Below are 20360 nucleotides of genomic sequence, written 5' to 3' on the forward strand. Positions count from 1 at the left end.
GTGGTTTGTACCCGTCAAATCCCTGCGTTTTGCCAACTTAAATCTGGATTTTAGCCACGGGGTTTTCCGCCGAATGTAAACTAGGAAGTAGGAAGGAGTGAATGCTCTCGCTCCACCTCGACCCTCTTCGGTCTTAAACTGACTGGTCGGTCGACATTTTCGGCACAGCAGCATCAGCGCTGACGTGGAAACTACGTGAGCGAAGGCACGGGCCGTTCACCCGTACTGTCATTAGTGACGAGTCAGACTACGTAAAACTTCGGTAAGTCGCTACAAAGCTGTCACATTTTTGGTCAGCGCCAGTCGGGCAGAGTCGAAAGAAAATGTGCAAATGCATCCTCGTTGCGAAACGCTTCATTAAAGCTTTGTTTTGTAACCACAGCTGATGAACTGCCGACCATCATGGAGTGAAAAAAAAAATGTTCCCAACTGTCAGCAGCTCCTCTCTTTAAGTTTCCTGAGCTCCGTCAAGTCCGGCGGAACAGCTGTCGGATGTGGAGCGAACTTGGTTTCTTTCAAAATAAAAATTCTGGCACCGCTACGTAAAATATTACACAATATAAAACGCTACGACTTCGGTTTTTGTTCCAAATTCGTTATGTATAACACAGCTTTATTTTAAAATTGTGCTAAAATATGCTGCTCAAAAATTAAAGTGTAACAATGTAACCCTTTCACCTTTCATAGCTGTGTGCCTAAAGAGGAAGTCGCTTTTGCCCCCATTCTTTTGCGTAATTTGCTCAACTTAACTGATCTGTTCTACCGTGTAAATAGGTTTTACTTCCAAGACAGATACCTGGGTGTCTGGTTAAGAAATATGGGTGCTGCATTAAGAAAAAATTAAATCAGCTTTCCAACTAATTTAAAAGATCTGTTCTGAAAATTTCTAGGGCAAAAGGGGTGTGGAAGCATAATTAATTTAGCTGAAATATTTTAGATTTGCACTAGTAAGAAACTTAAAAATGTAACAGTTTGCCATTAGTAGCAGAGTATACACAGCTTGAGTCAAGTCTACTAAACAGGGTTCTGTGGCTCTTCACGAGGGTCCTTAATGTGAATAATATTTTGATTAAAATTTGCTTTCTGGGTATGATGCTGGCTGTTCAAATCAGTCCAGTTTCTGTTTCACAGATCCCATAAAACATTAGAACAATCTAATCCTGTTTTTGTTTTGCTTTGACACAGCAGCTGATCTCTAAGTTAAAACTTTTTTTTTTTTAAATAACCCAGTGAAACACAAGTCTTCACAGCCTTTCACTGTCATTATTCATCTAACAAGAAAAATCATATTCAAGTTTGTAACAGTCTGGCTCCCTATGTGTGAAAAAAAAAGCCTCAGTTCAGTCTGCCAGCTTCACCCTGTGGCTGCCACACTTAATGAGCTTGCCAGTTATATAATGCAAATTTGTCACAAGCTGAATAAACGCTCACTCTCACCACAGAGCTTCAAATAATTTTGACTCACATCAGCAGTGTTTTCATGTCATTTGTTTCTATTGGCTCTGCCTTTTTTGAATTATATTCTAGACTCACTGATTGAAAAGTGTCCAGTTCACCATCTCATTAGTCTGCACGTCATCACAGTGCAGTTAATGTTATTTCTGCTTCTTTGCACGTGGCTGTCTGCTTTTTTCCTGTCAATAAAGCTTGAACTGTTTTGTACTGAACAAAGTAATTAAAGGCTGAAGGAGGTCTTTAAAACACATACAAAACTTTTTTTTCTAGGGATATTACTAGGTTAAATATCTATTTATGGTAAGGATAAGCCTGTTTATTAGAGGTGGTCCACGGCCCAATATCCTGTTTCATACATAGCCAATCTTTAAGGAATATTGGGGGGAAAATTGGACCGTGAAAACACATTTATTTGTCTGTTATCTCTGGTAATGACATTGAAGTAGAAGAAGACAGCTTCAGTTGTAGCATTAATAATTTGCTTGTCTCTCTGTCTAGGTGACCGACTATGGATAACTCGGTATCGTCTCGGCTGGACGGCAGTTTAAATGATTCAGTGACAGATGGAGAGGAAAACCACAGCGAGCTCAGCCCTTCTCCTGCAGCTGCACAGGTGCACGCAAATGTGCTGATGAAGTGTTAGGTGGTTTTAACTCAGAATGAACAAACTTTAAGGTGTGCACAGATGAGATGCAAGAGGTGTTAAAGACAGTCCGCTCTTAATGTTGCAGGTGAAAATGAGTTTCACTTGTTTCATTCAGTGCATGGTGTTATTTAATTTTTTGTTTCATGTGTGCCTGAAGGTGTCAGCGGCAGAGGAGTCTTCTGGTCTCGTTGTTGGTGCGACTGGTCAAACAGTTCAAATCCAGGGGGTCATCCAGGCCCCGCAGACCTCTGTTATACAATCACCGCAAGTCCAGACTGTCCAGGTGAGGGCACATGGTCGCCTTACAACTCATTTGAAGTTTTTTTAATTGATGGTTTAGTTTTCAGGGAAAACAAGTCCAGGCCTTTTCTCAAGTCTGTCAAAACATAACCAAGCCAACGCCGTCAGAACAAGTTTTAAATAAAACCGTGTAATTCAAGAGAAGCCTCAAGAAACACCTCAAGTCATTTGAACCGGTTTCAAGATAAGTATCTGTGTGAAAGCAAGTCTCATGCACAGGTGTCAGTAAAATAACGGGGCCTGACAGTAAAACAGTAAAAACTGTCCACACTATGCTTTGTCAGTATGAACAATTAACTGCTGTGTGTAGACGGCACACTGCAGAGCTCATGGTTTAATGCAGTGCATCTGTTAATAGGATTCAAGCATGCAGCAGGAACTGAGGTTTAAGCCCATCAGTCTAACCTTCACACTCGGGAGATGTTGTGTGTGGGTTGAATGGCAGCTCAAACAACACTGATCTGTGAGGGGAAAATACTGACAGAAAGATATTATTATTATTATTATTATTATTATTATTATTATTATTATTATTATTATTATTATTATTGTTGTTGTTGTTTTGAAAACTAGTGTGTACGTATATGAGGCTTGAGAAAGGAAACAATGGTTAACACGCAGCAGCACACTTTCTTGCCTGTGCAGCTCTGTTTGCAAAGCAGAGGTTACTTTGTCATCTCATGGAAAGTATTTTTTTTTCAAGGAAACCAGCTCGAAAATAGATTATATCTGAGAAATGCACCATCAGATGGCACAGATGTATACCACAACGTGGTTTTGTTGACTAATTTCAAAGTACTCTGTAGTTCTTATCTGTGAGACTATCAGTTGTGAGTCTGACTCGTTGCCGCGAGAGTCCTGGTATTAACTGTACTTTTCCCGTAATAATTATATTGTCATTTAAATAAATCCTGCACCAGTGTGCACTTTTTGCATAACAGCACAATTATTTACTGCTTGAAAATTGCTTTCAGAGCATAAACCTGACAAGCTGAGGTCCAACCTCTACTCTATTATCAATTAATAGACACACCTTTGTTTAACCTGGCACCTTTGTGTGGTACAGACATCATCCTAATGTGCATCCATTACACAGCAGTGTGAATCATGAAGGTCCTCTGGCTTGTGACACACTGCCAGGTTGACTTTATATTTGTTTTTATTCCTGCAATACAGTTCAGTTGGGGAAACAAATAAATGCTTGAGGAAAAGAAGGTGGTAACTTTTTTATTTTTGAAAATAGTTAGGTACTATATATAATACTGTGCAAAAGACTTGAATCACCCCTCATTTCTTTATATTTTGCTTCCAAAGTGCCAGATTTTCTTGCCATTTTATTTATTTATTTTTTTTATAATTGTATTTTTATTGACATTCAGCATCCAGAAAATTAATATACATCTATTTCCAACCATATTGCCATGTATCTGTCTGAATGTCCCATTTTGTGGGGAAAGTAATGATAGAATTAAAATAAAATAAAAAACACAGAGCTACAAAAAAGGTAATAGTACAATGAACTATCAAGAACATGAATGCTTGAGGAGAGGGGGTGGTTGTTTTTGTGAATCATGCATTAAATAAAGTTAACCAAAGTAGTATCAGGCCTGCGTGATATTATATAGTCTATCCATTTCTCCCATCGTGAATCAAATAGATCTGTCTTATGATTTATTTCTGCAGTTATTCTCTCTATCCTGTATATGTCCATTATAATGTCCATCCACATATTCAAAGTTGGGCTTTCCTGAGTGAGCCATTTTTTTGGTAATAGCCTTTTTACCAGCCACTAGTAGGATATTAAACAGATATTTGTCTCTTTTCGGCCATTCTTCGGGCACCAGTCCAAAGAAAAGAACTTTACTCTCCAAGGGCAGATGGCTACCTAAAATGTCTCGTATTGCATTATGTATTCCCTTCCAGTACATTTTAATTGTCTGACAATCCCAAAATATGTGATAATGATTAGCATTCGTGCTTCCACAATTTCTCCAACAAGCTAGAGAGTTACCTTTGTACTGAGATTTCTTTTCTTGCCATTTCAAAGTGGTCTTGAGCAGTAGTTTTCTAGTGTTGTTCTTTGGACCTTGGCTGCTTTTTCACTCATTCTTAGTCCAGTACTTGGACCTGACCATTTTCAGAGGAATGTTGACACTGACCTATCAAGTATTCCAGCATAAAAACGGACCTAACTCAAGGGATGAACCAGTGTTGATGTTGCTTCTACACATAACAGACAACTTAGCAAAGAACCAATTTTAAATCAAATCTTTTGGCACTTTGTTGCTAGCAGCCTGTTGCAAAGGCACATCATTTTATTTCTTCGTTTTTTTTTAGCTGAATCTGTGAAAAATGGCAACGATAACAGGTTGACAGGCATAAAATAGTATTTTGCACCACCAAGGTGATTCCCAAAGCGCTATTAGCTGAAAACCTGGCATAACCTGGCATCATGTGCAGTTTGTCAATAAAAAAAAGTGGAAAACAATGGGAGAAAAAAAATTCAGCAAATACCTAACGCAGGGTCTCAGAGATACATCTGGCCCTTCAGCTGATCCATCTCCTGCTTGCTAAAGCCTCATCAGAAATGGTCTCAATGGTGGGGCTGGTGCAAAGGAGCCATTCTTAATGAAGGGTAAACAGGAAGAACAGGCTGAGGTACGGCTCACAATAACTGGACTGGAGGGAAATGTGAAATTTTTGGTTCAAATCATTGTCAATATGCACGGAGGTGGTCAGTGAGGTACAACAGTGAGTGTCCACAGCCATGTGCAAAAACATGGTGGAGGCTCTGTCATGGTTTGGGGCTGCATTTCAGAATAGTACCTATATATCAGATTTTGATCCACCATGTGATACCTTCTGGAAAGCATCTGATTGACAACGGCTTCATTTTTCAGCATGACAATGATCCCAAACACACTGTCAATGCAGTGAAAGAAGACCTGGATAGAAAAACACATAATGGAACATTATCAGTCATGGACTGATCGCCACAGAACTCGGACCTCAATGTTATTGAGGCACTGTGGGATGATCATGACAGAGATCAGAACAAAAGGCAGTCAAAATCCAAAGAAGAGCTTTGGAGTTTGGAGAACTATTCCTGAAGACTACTTAAAGAAATTAGAAGAATGCTTGCCAAAGAGAGATTGAATAAATGTGGTCATACTAAATATTGACTTTCAATCTTGTTAGAATTGTACAAACTCCATTTATACTTGGATGTTTCAGTGAGTCACTGCACCTATTTTTACCATTTTCAAAATACAAAGAAATGAAGAGTGACTCAAGACTTGCACAGCACTGTAGATGCCGGTCGAGGCGTGTAATGGGTTGAAAAGAGTAAGGCTTGAAATATGCTGCTCCTGCTTTGACGTCATGCTCATCTCTCACAAACGCATCCCAGAGCTCCACAAAAGACTGTGTATGGAAAGATACACCCACTCAGTGATAACACTTAACACAAATGATGTTGCCAAAATGATATAAAAATCAATGTGGATTACTCATCACTATTAATTACTACCTGCTTTTTGTTCAGCTTGCTACTGTAGCGGAGCCGGAGGATGACGAGTCAGTAACAGACACACGGAAAAGGCGGGAGATTCTCTCCAGGCGTCCATCATATCGGTGAGAACTAAATCGTGATACATGCCATATAAAGTCTGCTAATGTTTAAAGGCCTTTAGGGAATTACTTTATTGAATTCTGTTCTTTGGCAGAAAAATTCTGAACGAGCTTTCATCTGATTCACCGGCAGTTCCTAAAATTGAAGAAGAGAAGACGGAGGATGACGTGCCAGTTTCCAGCACCCCCACAGCCTCCATCTACCAGACCAGCTCAGGACAGTACAGTCAGTACACACATGGACAGTTTACTCACTGTAGAGCCACCTTTAACAGTTACTGCTCTAGAACAGAGAAAAAGCCTTGAGTCGCCCATCCTTTCTTCATATTGTGCTTCCAAGGAGCCAGACGTTCCTGTCATTTTTAAAGTAGTCTTGAACAATAGCTTTCCGAAGCTCTTTCAATGTCTTTCTGTGGACATTGGCTGCTTTTTCTCTAATTTTCAGTATAGTCCTTGTACCTGACCATTTTCAGATGAATTTTTTTTACTTGTTTGTTTGTCTGTCTGTCTCTGATTGGCAACAGCTTCATTTTTCACAATGAAAATTATCCCAAACACACTGACAATGCTATAAAAGCATCGATTGGCCTCCCCAGAGGCTCGGACCTCAACATTATTGACAGAGAATGGAAGAAAAGACAGCCAAATTCCAAAGAAGAGATTTGAATATACATCAAGAAGCCTGGAGAACTATTCCTGAAGACTACATAAAGAAATCACAAGAAAGCCGCCTCAGAGAGTTCAGGCTGTGCTGAAGAATAAAGGTGGCCATACCAAATGTTGACTTTCAAGCTTGTTAGAGTTATACAAGCTCAGTTTTTCCCTTTTATACTGTATTTCCATTTAGGTTTCACATTTGCATGTTTCAACGAATTATTCAAATTTTCCTAGCAAAATGTAAAGAAATGAGGGTGGCTCAAACCTTTTGTACAGCACTGCATGTAATCAGTTCATTGTGTACATGCAATTACAGGAACTATTTTATTGCTTCAATAGATTAACAAAGGTATTTGTTTCCTTCTTACTTTCACATTTGGATGCTTTGAGTGTTTACAGTGGGCTAACTTAATAAGAATCTTAGTGTTTAAGAGGAAATGCTAATGATTCCCATTAGGACTGTGAAAACTGGAGGAAAATAAAATTTTGAGCATAGTGTTTGGATGCTACTTGCTGCAGAATTAAAAAAAAAAACAAACTTTTACCTCATGAATTCTGTAAAAACATACCCTGTACAGTTGCAATCACCCAAGGGAGAGCCATCCAGTTGTCTAGCCTTGGACTTCAAGGCCTACAGGAGGCTCCAAACCTGCCAGTCACCAGTAGTCCCACCCCACAGCCTGCTGCTGCTGCTGCTGCTGTCCTACAGTGTGCAGCTCAGCCTGGAGATTCTCCACAGCAGCTCTTCATCCAGGGAGGACAGGTGCTCATCCAAGGTGAAGTGAAACTTTGAATTGTTGAATATGAATTGGTATCAGAAAAATCCTTTTGAAAAACAGCAGGAGCATGTATGCAGGGCTGTGCAGGCGATGCTGAATGTGTCAACATTTTCTAATGGCTCCTCAGATTTTTTTTTTTTTTATGTTTTTCAGCATGATAAATAATATATCTCCCTACAGCTATAAGCCATAAATGATAGCTGAGATGAAAACATGTATAAAAAATATTTAATATGATAATCCCCATCTGACATTGTGGGATTAAAGACTCAGAAAATTATGGGATTTTCTAAATGAAAATGTACATCTACGACCTTTTGTGAAAACAGCCAAAGCTAAATAATTTGTCCTACAGCCAGCACATCACATCTGCAGTGCTTAAAAACATTTGAGATTCAGATTATTGCGTAACTCTGCTTAATTAGGTTTCTAGAAATTTCTCTGGCCGCAACAGATAATTTTGAAGCTTTTTTCACCACTGATTTATTTACCTTCTACTCCAAAAACGTGTTCACACTGTTTGGATTCATTGCGCGATGTAGTGTAAAAGTTCAGCTTTTACTGTCAGTGATATCTTCAGCCAGTCCTTAAAAATTCCCCTGAGTTCGTCTCTTACTTTGAACACAGCTGCAGTACCGTCTTCAAAGTACCGAAGAGGATGGTTATCTGTTCTGGTGCGCGAATTCATCAAGACAGGCGTGAAGGCTTACTCTGTAGAAAATTTCAGAGTTCATCTGCTGTGTGAGCGCTGCCCCAGCCCAGTCTTTTTCTTCTTCAGTCTCTCTCTGTACAGCTGCTCCTCAAGGTTCTGTTGTGAGATTGAATCTCTTGCTTCATGTGAAAACTAACAAATAATTCAGCAAAAAGTTTTATCATCTGTAGTTAGGGCATTGATTTATTTTTTGGATAAAGGCAAAAATTTTGTCATTTTTTGCAGCCTGAGGTCCAAAACCATGGCCATCACCAGATGCCATGTTTCCTCCTTTGAGATGCTCGGCTAGGCCTTCAGTTTCTGCTTGTTTGTGTATTTTACTGCATTGAAGAATGCACCATTTCTTTGCCTTCTATAAAAGAAACCCATTTTCCCCATTGGAGGATTAAAAAAAGTAACAACCTTGTAACAAAATACAACTTCCTGTTTAAAGAGGAAGCTTAGTTTATAAACATATCAGATCCATCTAATCGCAAATATCTAGGAGAAATAAGGAGCTCAGGGCTCACGAGACTAAATCAGACCCTCTTCATCCAACAAGATGTTAATATAGGTCATAGAGGTTACAGGAAATAGTCTCTGGAACCATGCTGGATTATTTCTATTTTAAAATCAATTCTTTACTCAGCTGTTTGTGAGTGAAAACTTGCTTCTCTGTCCTCCTTTCTGTTCCTGCCCTTCACTCCCATCACCAGTGCACGCTCGTCCTTTAACCTGGAGATCAGAGTAATGAACGAGAAGAAGCAACAGAATGGAAGCTGCAGTCTCTCGAGGAGTAGTTTGTGCTCGGCTCCTGTTTGAATTACAAACACAATATTATGAAAATACCTGAAATTAATATCTGATCATTTCTTTTGCTGATATTGAGCCAAACACACAAAACGTCAACTAACCCATGCATTTATTCTCACGGATGTCTCTATAGCAGTAAATCTGTGGTCTGAGAATCGACGCTTTGAGAAAATAGTTGCAGTCAAAACTTCAGAAACATGTTAATTAGAAGGAAAAGTTCAAGTTTGATTTACAGTCAGTGATAAGATCAAAGCAGCACTCACCCATGCATATGACTTGTAAGGGACCTTTCATTGCATTAGTGGTCACATTTCAGTTTGTGTAGGTGCCATTTCAGTAACTTTGCCTGACACTAGTGATATTTGCCTTATCAGTCCAAGTCCATATGCAGCTGGTAGAAACAGAACAACCTCTGTGCTTGGGCTAATTTGTTCCTTCCAGCTGGAGAGCTTTGTATTAACAACAGAGCTAACAGAGCTGCTCAGCAGCAGGGCTGCGGATGTCCCGCAGAATCGTTAATAATCAAAGTTTTACCTACAGTGAGAAGTGTGAATAATCAACCTCAGATCACACTAAAACACTGATTTTTTTTTTTTTTTTTTTAAACAAATGTTGCTATTACAAAGAGCTTCAGAGTTCCCTTTTTTTAATTGACTTTTGAATCACTGGTTAATCCACACGTAATCAACATTAGTGTTAGCTTGCTGTCATTTGCATTCCGCTGGTAGTCTTTCATTGATGTTACGTGGAGCTAGAGCACAAGTTTTTTTTCCATCCACATTAAAGTAAAAGCCCTGAAAAGGTTAGGTTAGGCTGTGGTAAAGTTAAACAGTGCCAAGACTTGTGAAATTGTTCAGAAAAATTATGCATGACTTTCCTGAGTAGTTTTACGAAAAATCTCACACACATCATTTCCATCTTAGCTGCTGATTTTCCCACCAGAAACCCATCAGGCATCTAAGTGGTTAATAATCTTTTCGTAGGCTTGGTTAAATAACTGTTTTGTAGAATTCAGCAGGATAAGTAATGGACATTTGGCTATAATTTTAAACAAATGTAAAACCTTCATTATCTTTGTTTACTATTTCTTTACTTCCTTGACACTTTCCAAAACAGACGCACACACACACACACACACACACACACACACACACACACACACACACACACACACACACACAGATATCTTCAAGCAGGGAGCTCAACAGTTTGCATGGCAGCCGCTTGGGACACAATATCCTCTTGTTTGTTGAGCGTCGCTCTAGTTGCGTCACTAGAGCTAAAAATACAACCCCTCCACTACCACCCTCCCCCCACCCCCATTAGCTCCCCCTCCTTCCCTCCCTCTATCCCTGCCTAGCTCACATTGTGTTTCTGTACTTCAGTGTCTCATTTGCAGGAGGGGAGGGTGGGAGGAACTCTAATCCAGGGTGTTTTACTGACTTCAGCGGGCAGGAGTGATGTCATTGTGATGTCAATGCCTGTAATTGTAATCAGGCTGTAAAGTTGGGAAGCGAGCACTCTGATACAGAGAGCTGAGAGGAAAAGGAGAAGAAGGAGCAAAAGGGACACAAGTAAAGCAGGAAAGAGTAACGGTAGAGGAGTGTTTTTGTCGTGAGGTGTCTTTCTGCCGTGGTGCTGGATTATTGGAAACCAGAGATGGCTGTAACTGGGGATGAGACTGAGTCAGGTAGAGTTTCTTCACATGTATAATAATATGCTCTCTGCAAAACTGAGTCTTTTCTTAATGCTCTTTAGAGAGATATTTGTGCACGTTTAGTTAGCAGGGATTTGAAGTGTAGCTCTGCTTGTACCTGAGAATAAGACTTAAAAAGAATATGCTTTTGGTATTTGGAGATTATTTTTCCAATTGCAAAAGCATCTCTTTTATTTAACCAACTGTAAGAGCAGAAGCTTTTGCCTGCAGAGAAAAAATTTCTGAAATTGAAATTACTTTTACTCGACTTTCATATTATGCATTGTGAAACTGAAGATGAATCACAGGTCACACAGGTGTCCTCACTATTGCAACACAGGAAAAACACTGCGACAGTTCAGGGCTGAAGTGAGATCTAGAAAGTAAACAAGCATTTTGGTTAATATGCTCAGCGTCGTTCCTGTCAGGCTGTATCCCGCTGTTACGAATACACACACACACACACACACACACACACACACACACACACACACACACACACACACACACACACACACACACACACACACACACACAACCTGCTCTTTTAACCACTACACTGGTTGTTGGGCAGACAGGCAGGGAGGAGGTAATAAGTAAAGGAGCGGGTGGCTGGGAGAGGTGCGGGGGTGTGTGGGGTAAGATAGTTGGTGGTTTGACGTCACTCCAGTTTCCTGGAACAGAAGCCGGGCAGGGAAGAGAGAATGCAAACAGGCGAGTGAGACGCACACACTGACGTCAGCACAGCCCGAGTCATTCTGTTATCACAATGAGAGAAAAAGAGACAGACGCTGTGTGTGTGTGTGTGTGTGTGTGTGTGTGTGTGTGTGTGTGTGTGTGTGTGTGTGTGTGTGTGTGTGTGTGTGTGTGTGTGTGTGTACCTGCTGTGTCTCTTTCTGAATGAGTGTGTGTGGACAGCAGATTAGTGGAGAGCACTGAAACTTCTCAGGAACAAAGTGAAAACGAGAAGGTGAAATGTTACGAGACAGCAGGCAGAGCAGCGCACGGTTGAGTCATGCAAGCGGTGACTCAAACCAAACAGCGCACAAACCACATCGAGAGAATCGCTTTGTTTTTTTCAGCTTTCTCCAGAATTAGCATCACTTTCTTTAAGAATTCAGCAATCTGACAGTCAAACAGTGGTTCGCAGAAACGTTACCTCCCAAGTGCTGAGACCAGATCTTGTGAAGAAACAAACTAACTTGTGCACAAAAATCATTAATTCATTCCGCTGAGATGATAATATATATATATATATATAAGCATGAATAAACACAACCATGTTATTTATTGGTTACCATATGTTTCAGGGTTGTTCAGTAATGTCGCTCTAACAAAAAGTCAAACAGTAAGTCTGATAACTAGTTTATTATGCACTGCCTCAGGTTACAAAGTTACATGTATTACATTTCATAACCTGACAATATAAATAGTACTGAAGGGATTTTAGAGCATTTGGACACATCGGAGCCAAACCTTAGCTGCTGGGCTCTATCTGACCAGTTAGCAGTGATCCTTGAGCATAAATTTACAACTTATGAGGCCAAATTATGTAAATCAAAAACAGATCTTACTAATGTGTGCACAGAAGTTAAAAAACAAAACCTTCTGGCACCGTCTGTGTTTGTATTTCAGCAGCAAAGATCGGAAGTTTGTTGAGTCAGCATCTTTTTTTTTTTAATCAAAGCTCTCCATTCCTGCTGCTAAATCAGTTACATTAGGCTGCTTGAATTCACTATGAGTCTCATTATGCAACATAATATTAGAATGACTGCATATGAAGATAAAAAAAAAAATGTAAATAAAAAATTTAAATCTGATGTTATAAGAACAAATATCTGCTCATAGACAGTCAGAGCAGATTCCTCCTTGCTATTTTAGAAAAATGTAATTTAATAAAAGACAACAAAAAGTTAAAAATATTGCAGAATCTTGATCTCAAATGCTTTTGTCTGTATTTGCCCGTAGCCGCTACAGGAGACATCCCCGCCTACCAGCTTCGCTCACCAAACTCGGGCCTGGCTCAGAGTATTGTAATGGCTGCATCTCCAGGCAGTATGCAGAGCCCCTCGTCACAGCACGCTGAAGAGATCACCCGCAAGAGAGAGGTCCGACTGATGAAAAACAGGTAGGAGCTGAAGAAGAAGAGGTCAGAGATGGTATTTGAGGTCTAAGATCATTCCTGAAACTATAAGTACTTCAACTAGAAAATAAATTAGGGTCATTCTTTAATGGGGTTATAGACAAAAAGAGTAGCTATATCTGGAGGGGGAAAAAAAGCTCTTATGTAATAAATTAAAAATGTCAGTCATGGAGATGTTATTACAAGCAAGAGAACGAGTGCTGGTGGCCCTAAATGTTTTAAAAATGTTCAGCCCTGACTTAAACTAATTCTGATTCTCATTTAGGGCAATAAATCGGTTTAGGTTTGCTAAAAGGAGATTACTATGAAAAAACACGTTAGAACTTGCAACAATATTTTAAATGATTTTGCAATTCATGCATATTGGAAAATTTGACATAAGCGTGATTGTGCCTGTCTGGAGGTTGATATTCACACTTTGTGCCAAAGCAGCAAGTCACGAAAAGGTCAAAGCTAAAGTTTAATGCTTTCATAGATGATGGGCATACTTTTTAACATTTGAGAAACACTGCAGCAAGTGAATTGTTGTCTAGAAAGTGTGAACATAAACGCAGAATCGAATAAAACCCGAACTCAAAAGCCTCAGACGTTGGATTGTGTATGGATTGTGCATACTTTGCATTTTGTCTTAAGTCTAAACCACATTTTCTTTTAGAGACTCATGCAAATTTTTCTTCCGTTTCCTCTCCAGGGAAGCAGCTCGTGAGTGTCGCAGGAAAAAGAAAGAGTATGTCAAATGTCTGGAAAATCGCGTGGCTGTGTTGGAAAACCAAAACAAGACGCTGATTGAAGAGCTAAAAGCACTAAAGGACATTTACTGCCACAAAGCTGAGTAGCAGCGGTCGCTTGTGGTCATGAGTTGACGACAGTTTACAAACTTTTACAGCAAAACAAAACAAAACAAAAAAAACAAAAAAAGACAAAAAAGACTCTGGAACAAAAACTACTTTGATTGTCTTTTATTCTCTGCTCACTCAGGCCTGATTTACGCCAAATTCAGAAGTGTTGTAGGGAAGTCAAATAGCTTGAGCTTGCCAGTTTCGCTCTTGTTCTTATCTGTGCTCTTTGCATGTGAAGACTCAAGTGTTGTACAAATTGTGCTTGCTGTTGCTGTCGCGCACAAGCGAGGCTAACCAATGAGAGCCAGCTGAAGAAGAGGAACAGGAAGAGGAAATACAGGTGCTTCCTGAAAATGTGCTGCTCATTTATGGCAATTATGAAAAATCCTTCGGGGGGGGGGGGGGGTCAGCCAGGTCCCGTAACCAGCAAGTTTCTCTGAGGTCAGACAAGCTCCTACACCGATCCATCAGCACTGCAACAAGGCAACTCGAAGCGTGTTTACCTGATTATGTGTTATGTGTTATTTATGCTCCTGTTTTCGGTCATTGCATTCCTTCATGAGAGAAAACAGTTAAGGAGATATATCAAGCATTTTGTCAGTAAAGTGGTTTCTGGATTTGCATCAGTTTGTTTGTTACAAAAAATCTTGATTTGGTCAAAAATGTGTCTTTTTTTTGTTTGTTTTTGCTTTTGTTCTTTTAAACACTGCTCAAATAGATAACATCAAGAAAAAAATCCACTTATGTTTGGCTGTTTTTGCACAGAATCATCAAATATATTTCATACCAATAGAGAGGCATTAACTGAGTCACGGTGTACTTCAAAAGAATCAAAGTTCAAAAGAGTCTTTATTTTTTCATCACTGAAGTGAAGTTATAGTACTTGAAATGAAAAGAAAGAGCACAGTTGGTCTTTAGATTAAGCACAGAAAGTAACCAAGGGTGTGTGTAGATATTATTAGAGTTTATATTCTATTGCAGTTATCTGAATTTCACATAACAGCATATATATTCTACAAAGATACTTAATGTACGTTTTAAAAATTTAAATACCAGATTTGTAAACAATTATTTTACAATACGTATGGCCCCAAGAATAACTGTTTTGCTCTGCTGATAAACAAGTATAACTTTTCGAAATGATGGATATCCATTTTGGAATAAAACGTTATTTATGGCTTATTGTTATATTAAAATGCTCTGTTTAAAGGGTAATGCCAATTCTTCTGTCTTTTTTTGTTCATAAAAACAATCTCAAATGTATCATTTTGTGCTCATGTTTCTGGTAACATGGAGATGCTTTGTCTGTTTCTGTTGTAGCTCTTTGTTTCACTGATTATATTTTATTAAAATACTTCATTTTCCATGAACAGTGTAGACAAATGTACAAAAAAAGAGCATTCCTCGGAGTAACAGAGCCTGACATCTGTTACAATGAGGCTGCCAAAGCTCTTTAAGTAACAGTAAGGGATTTATCCACTGACTAGCTCAGTGACAACGGTATGAGTCTTAATTTTTACCACCCAAACAGTCTGTTATTGTTTGTGATCTCAGACATGTGCCCATTCTGTTAAATTCTCTGAAAGTCAAATGATGTCAAAATCCAGGCCTCCTTTATTTCCCTTTAATATCAGATGAGTTGAATATTTTCTGCAGTTAGTTTTTACTCTTATAAATGGCTCTGTCTTCTACCAGGTGTTCTCTTTGTTGATGTACTTCCTTGTTTTGAATTGTAAAAAATATTTTTGTTTATCTAATAAAATGTACAAATTTGACAGGGATTGTGATGTGTAGCTCAGTTATTGATGAAACGTCCTCCTCCTCAGCATTGAAGCCATATTCATGTGCAGTTAAAGCAGTGCAAAATAATGCCCCGATTGCTCCGATTACCACGCGGAACACTGTTACCTTCACCTTCCACATCTTTTCTAGCTCTTCTCGGAGCCCTCGGTATTCATCGAGCTTCTTGTGTTCTTTCTCCTTGTTGCCATCACTTTGTATTGCAACGTCTATCACTACGGCCTTCTTCCTCTGTCCACCACTACGATGTCCGGTTGGTTAGCCATCACAAGTTTGTCCGCCTGTATCTGGAAGTCTCACAGGATCTTAGCTCTGTCATTTTCAATCACCTTTGGGGGCGTATCCCATTTTGACCTTGGGACTTCTAGGTCATACTCAGCACAGATGTTCCTGTATACTATGCCAGCCACTTGGTGATGGCGCTCCATGTATCCCCTGCCTGCTAGCATCTCGCACCCTGCTGTTATGTGCTGGATTGTCTCAGGGGCATCTCTGCACAACCTGCACCTGGCGTCTTGCTGGTGTGGTAGACCCCAGCCTCTATCGATCTTGTGCTCAGAGCTTGTTCTTGTGCTGCCATGATTAGTGCCTCTGTGCTGTCTGTCAGGGCAACTTTGTCCAGCCATTGGTAGGATTTTTCTATATCAGCCACTTCTTCTATCTGCCGGTGGTACATGCCGAGCAGAGGCCTGTCCTTCAATGACCGTTCCTGTTCTTGCTCCTGTTCTCTTGGATTTCTGCTGCCTGAGGTACTCACACATGATCCTTTGTGGCCATCTTCCTGATGTATTCATAGGTCTTTATTGTGTCATCTAGGATAGTGGGTCCGACACTCACTAGTCCTCGGCTTCCTTCCTTCCACTTAGCGTACAGTCTCAGGGTGCTGGATTTGTGGTGAAACCCTCCATGCATGGTAAGGAGCTTCCTTGTCTTGACATCAGTGGCTTCCATCTCCTTCTTTGGCCAACTTATTATCCCAGCAGGGTATCTCACAACTGGCAGGGCATAGGTGTTGATTGCCCGGATTTTGTTCTTCCCATTCAGCTGACTCTTCAGGACTTGCCTTACTCTCTCTAAGTACTTGGTGGTTGCAGCTTTCCTAGCGGCCTCTTCATGGTTCCCATTTACCTGTGGGATTCCAAGGTATTTGTAGCTGTCCTCAGTGTCTGCAATGTTGCCTTCTGGTACTCCATTCCCTTCAGTTCTGTCTACCTACCCTCTCTTTGTTACCATCCGACTACACTTCTCCAGACTGAATGACATTCTGATGTCACTGCTGTAGATCCATGTGGTGTGGATCAGTGAATCTATATCTCATTCATTCCTGGCATACAGCTTGATGACATCCATGAAGAGGAGGTGGCTGATGTTTGCTCCATTTCTTAGTTGGTATCCGTAGCCAGTCTTGTTGATGATCTGGCTGAGGGGGTTCAGGCCTATGCAGAACAGCAGTGGGGACAGAGCATCACACTTGATGGTGACTTGTGCAATTGGCTTGAATCTGGCCTCTAGTGTTGTTTTTCACATACCCATTGAGTTCTTGATGAAGGCTCTTAGGGTCCTGTTGATCTTGTATAGTTCTAGGCATTCCAGGATCCATGTATGAGGCATCGAGTCATAGGCTTTCTTGTAATCATTCCAGGCGGTGCACAGGTTGGTCAGTCTAGTCTTACGGTCTCGAGTGACTACTATATCTACCAATAGCCGGTGTTTTGCTCCCCTGGTATGTCTGCCAATTCCTTTCTGGGCCCCACCCATGTATTGAGCCATATGCCTGCTCATCTTAGCTGCTATGATGCCTAACTGGAGTTTCCATGTTGTGCTGAGGCAGGGTATTTGCCAGTAGTTGGATGGGACTGGTCCCTTATGGGCATCCTTGGGAATCAGGACTGTCTAGCCATCAGTCAGTCATTATGGGTGTGTCTTAGTCATTAGCAGCTGGTTCATTTGTGCTGCCAGGCGCTCATGGAGTAGAGTTAGCTTCTTTAGCCAGTAGGTGTGAATCATGTCAGGGCCTGGTGCTGTCCAGCTCTTCATATTTGAGGCTCTTTCTTGGATGTCTGCCACTGTGATGGTTACTGGAGTCTGTTCAGGGAGGTTGCTGTGGTTTGCTCTTCGGTCCACTAGCCACTGAGCATCGGTGGTGAGTATTGCATCCTTCTCCTACATGCCCTTCTAGTATTGCTTTCTCTCCAGCCTTGGTGGGGGTGCTGTTTTCCTAGTGTTCCCCTGCCACTCAGAGTACATCTTGGATTGTTCAGTGGAGAACATCTGGTTTATTCCATTCTATGATTATTACTGGTACAATTGTGTCGAAGCAGCATTTTATGAAGGAAGCTGGAAAAAACTACCTCAGCCTGCCAAGGTTATAACACTTCAGAAATTAGGAATAAAGATATATCTGTAATGTATGGAATATTATATACATTATATGTGTATATTGCATTTTTTCCATTAATTTCTTGACTTGCTCTCAGTGCATTTTTATGTCAAAACTGTGAAAGCCTTCATAGAACAAAAGTCACTTCCACAATATGAACACAGCATACACACAGGTGGTCCCAAGGACAAAGTATTCAATGTAGTTATGTAACTGCATACATCTACCTGTGCGGTGTAGGTATGTTGTGTTAAGAAGTAGTGCAGCACTTGTGCCTTGAATGCTAACATGTACCCTGGGTTTAGTTTCATAAATAAAAGGATAAAACTTACAAGCCTTGATGACAAATATTTGCCATATTTCTTCATTTCAGTTGGAACACTTTTATCATAAGAAGACTGACCTTGTGCAATAATTTACAGTTGAAGATATGGCTTTTTTTCTAGGACCTCCCTTCCCCTGCATGCATGAAAACATCAGCAACAGTGGCCATGGACTTTGCACCGATTAAATAAAAAAACGGCGTGAAAAGAGGTAACAGGGTGGGGGTGGGTTACAAAATGGCTTGCAGAGGTAGCAACAACTGTAGGAAGGCTAACACAAATGAAGCATTAGATTTGCCAGTAGGATGCACAGAAATGGATCAGCTGAACCATTGTGAGTTGAGTTGATACACTGGAACTGTGGGCCAAGCTTCACCTGCCTGAACCAACATTAAGCTCAGTTTAAGGTCACATTTGTCCCACCATCTTTTTTTTTTTTTTTGGTTGAGGCGATTTGTCAGTATCTAAGATGGATCTGATCAATTGCAGTTCAGTTCAGCAGCTCAGTTATAAAGCCTAAACAAGAAACATTTTTACTGCTCCTATTTGTAAAAGAGTAGCAGTTTTTGGTTTTGTGTATATTCTATTGTAGCTCAGGGGGAGTGTGGTTGTACTTGTTCAAAGTTTCCTTCAGTACCTAAAGGTCATTGATTATGTAATGTGCAGGCTGAAGAGTAACAAACCTTGGCTTTTATTTTGCTTCCCCGAGCAAAGCAAAGGTTAGTTCCTCTTTGGAAAGTAATAAACCTCTGTTTGCGTCATTAGATGGAATGTAAAAAAAAAAAGAGAGAAAGCCTTTCTAACAGTCTAAAAATGCCAAATAATACTTTTTTTTTTTTTTCTGAATACACATATTTTTGGTTTACAAACTAAAGTACATAAAAAAAGACAAATAGCAAAGCTGAAAAGCTGCTTTACAAGCCAACTAAATTTTTAGAAGGAAATTACTTTTAATAGTGGATGCAAATGAACATGAACAGTTTCCATAGCAACCTCATAGCAGTATAACAGTGACCTCAGAGGGGTTGATGGTGATAGAAGCACACACAATCCTGTGTGATTCTTAATTTACATGGGACTGATCTCTTCACTCCATAGCCATATGTTGCAGTCTCATTTAGTGATTGATTATACATGCGCATGTATCAATATGCTCTGCAGAGTCGATTCAGCTTCTAGAGTAATGACAACTACTAAAGCTTCAAAAACATCATATCTTATTTTCATACTCGCTCTCTCAAACACACACACACACACACACACACACACACACACACACACACACACACACACACACACACACACACACACACACACACACACACACACACAGATTGAAAGGCAGAAAAATGGCTCTGAGGGAAACCTTGAAAACTGCTGTGCATGAACAGACCTTGAAACTCCCCAACAATGTGGCATCAAATATATCTTAATTAAATGTTTTTTCCACTGTTCACTTATAGTCACAAATAAAATTAAATAAATTATTTCGCTTCTGATTAAGTGCTATTAGAGCACAACTAATTACACTCAATTTCTGCGCAAAATTGTGCAACTATTTGTCCAAACTCTAAATCAGAGGCATTTACTGCCCCTCTTTTATGCTTCTACAGAAAAGCAAACCAAAATGGACATTTTGGAGTGTAGGAGTCTATTTAATATTTCATTATCACTCCTTTCAAACATCTTCATGGCCTTTGGTCAAGTGTGGCTTGAGTGGAAATTTCCACCTAGAGACTGGCCGCCTACTAGTGAGCTGGAGCCCACTGCCTTGACAACATGAACAGCTCTTCTACTGAAGAGGTCAAGACGGCCCTCTGCTGTTCATACAGGTGACTGCAGCTGCCCTCTCCTTTTCTTTTTGCTTTTCTTTCTTTTCTTTTTTTTTAACTTTAGGAAAATGTAGATCGCCCTCCTGTGTTGAAACTTCACCAGGATATTCCGTTTTAACAAAGAACTCATTTTACTGACTGCAATAAAATAAGATAATCTGTTCCAGTCGCACCTAAAAAAAACCCCTTCCAGTCCAGAGATGTGACAGATGTGAAAAGGTCCAGAGAAGCAGTTATGATGCCTGTAACACTGTTAAGCGTGACCAGTTTGCTGGTGGGTCAGTGATGGTCGGGAGAGACGCACAAACCTCTACAGGCTAGGCATTCCTGATTACCACAAGGCATCGGGATGAAATCCTTGGACCCAGTGGGTCCA

At 40.2% G+C, this 20360-nt stretch overlaps 1 protein-coding gene across 2 annotated transcripts; it reads left to right on the forward strand.

Moving 5' to 3' along the window:
* Positions 1-142: 142 nt before the first annotated feature.
* crema (cAMP responsive element modulator a) lies at positions 143-15019 on the forward strand. Of its 2 annotated transcripts, XM_030751339.1 has the most exons (8): positions 143-262; positions 1954-2068; positions 2259-2384; positions 5946-6034; positions 6127-6257; positions 7267-7464; positions 12636-12795; positions 13502-15019. In XM_030751339.1, exons 2-8 carry the CDS (start codon positions 1964-1966, stop codon positions 13644-13646), a joined length of 954 nt encoding a protein of 317 aa, XP_030607199.1. In that variant the 5' UTR covers positions 143-262; positions 1954-1963; the 3' UTR covers positions 13647-15019. The 2 variants fall into 2 exon arrangements, with proteins under 2 accessions (XP_030607199.1, XP_030607198.1); XM_030751338.1 differs by lacking the exons at positions 143-262; positions 1954-2068; positions 2259-2384; ... (1 more) ...; positions 6127-6257; positions 7267-7464 and adding an exon at positions 10376-10661.
* Positions 15020-20360: the final 5341 nt, after the last annotated feature.

The sequence above is a fragment of the Archocentrus centrarchus genome, chromosome 17, assembly GCF_007364275.1.
Source record: "Archocentrus centrarchus isolate MPI-CPG fArcCen1 chromosome 17, fArcCen1, whole genome shotgun sequence".
Lineage (NCBI taxonomy): Eukaryota > Metazoa > Chordata > Actinopteri > Cichliformes > Cichlidae > Archocentrus > Archocentrus centrarchus.

Excerpts from the sequence above, each read along its gene's own strand:
- crema (XM_030751339.1), top strand. The coding sequence starts at position 1,964 with ATGGATAACTCGGTATCGTCTCGGCTGGACGGCAGTTTAAATGATTCA. Across the intron at positions 6,035-6,126 it reads TCCAGGCGTCCATCATATCG|AAAAATTCTGAACGAGCTTT; the intron begins GTGAGAACTAAA and ends GTTCTTTGGCAG. Across the intron at positions 6,258-7,266 it reads GACCAGCTCAGGACAGTACA|TTGCAATCACCCAAGGGAGA; the intron begins GTCAGTACACAC and ends TACCCTGTACAG.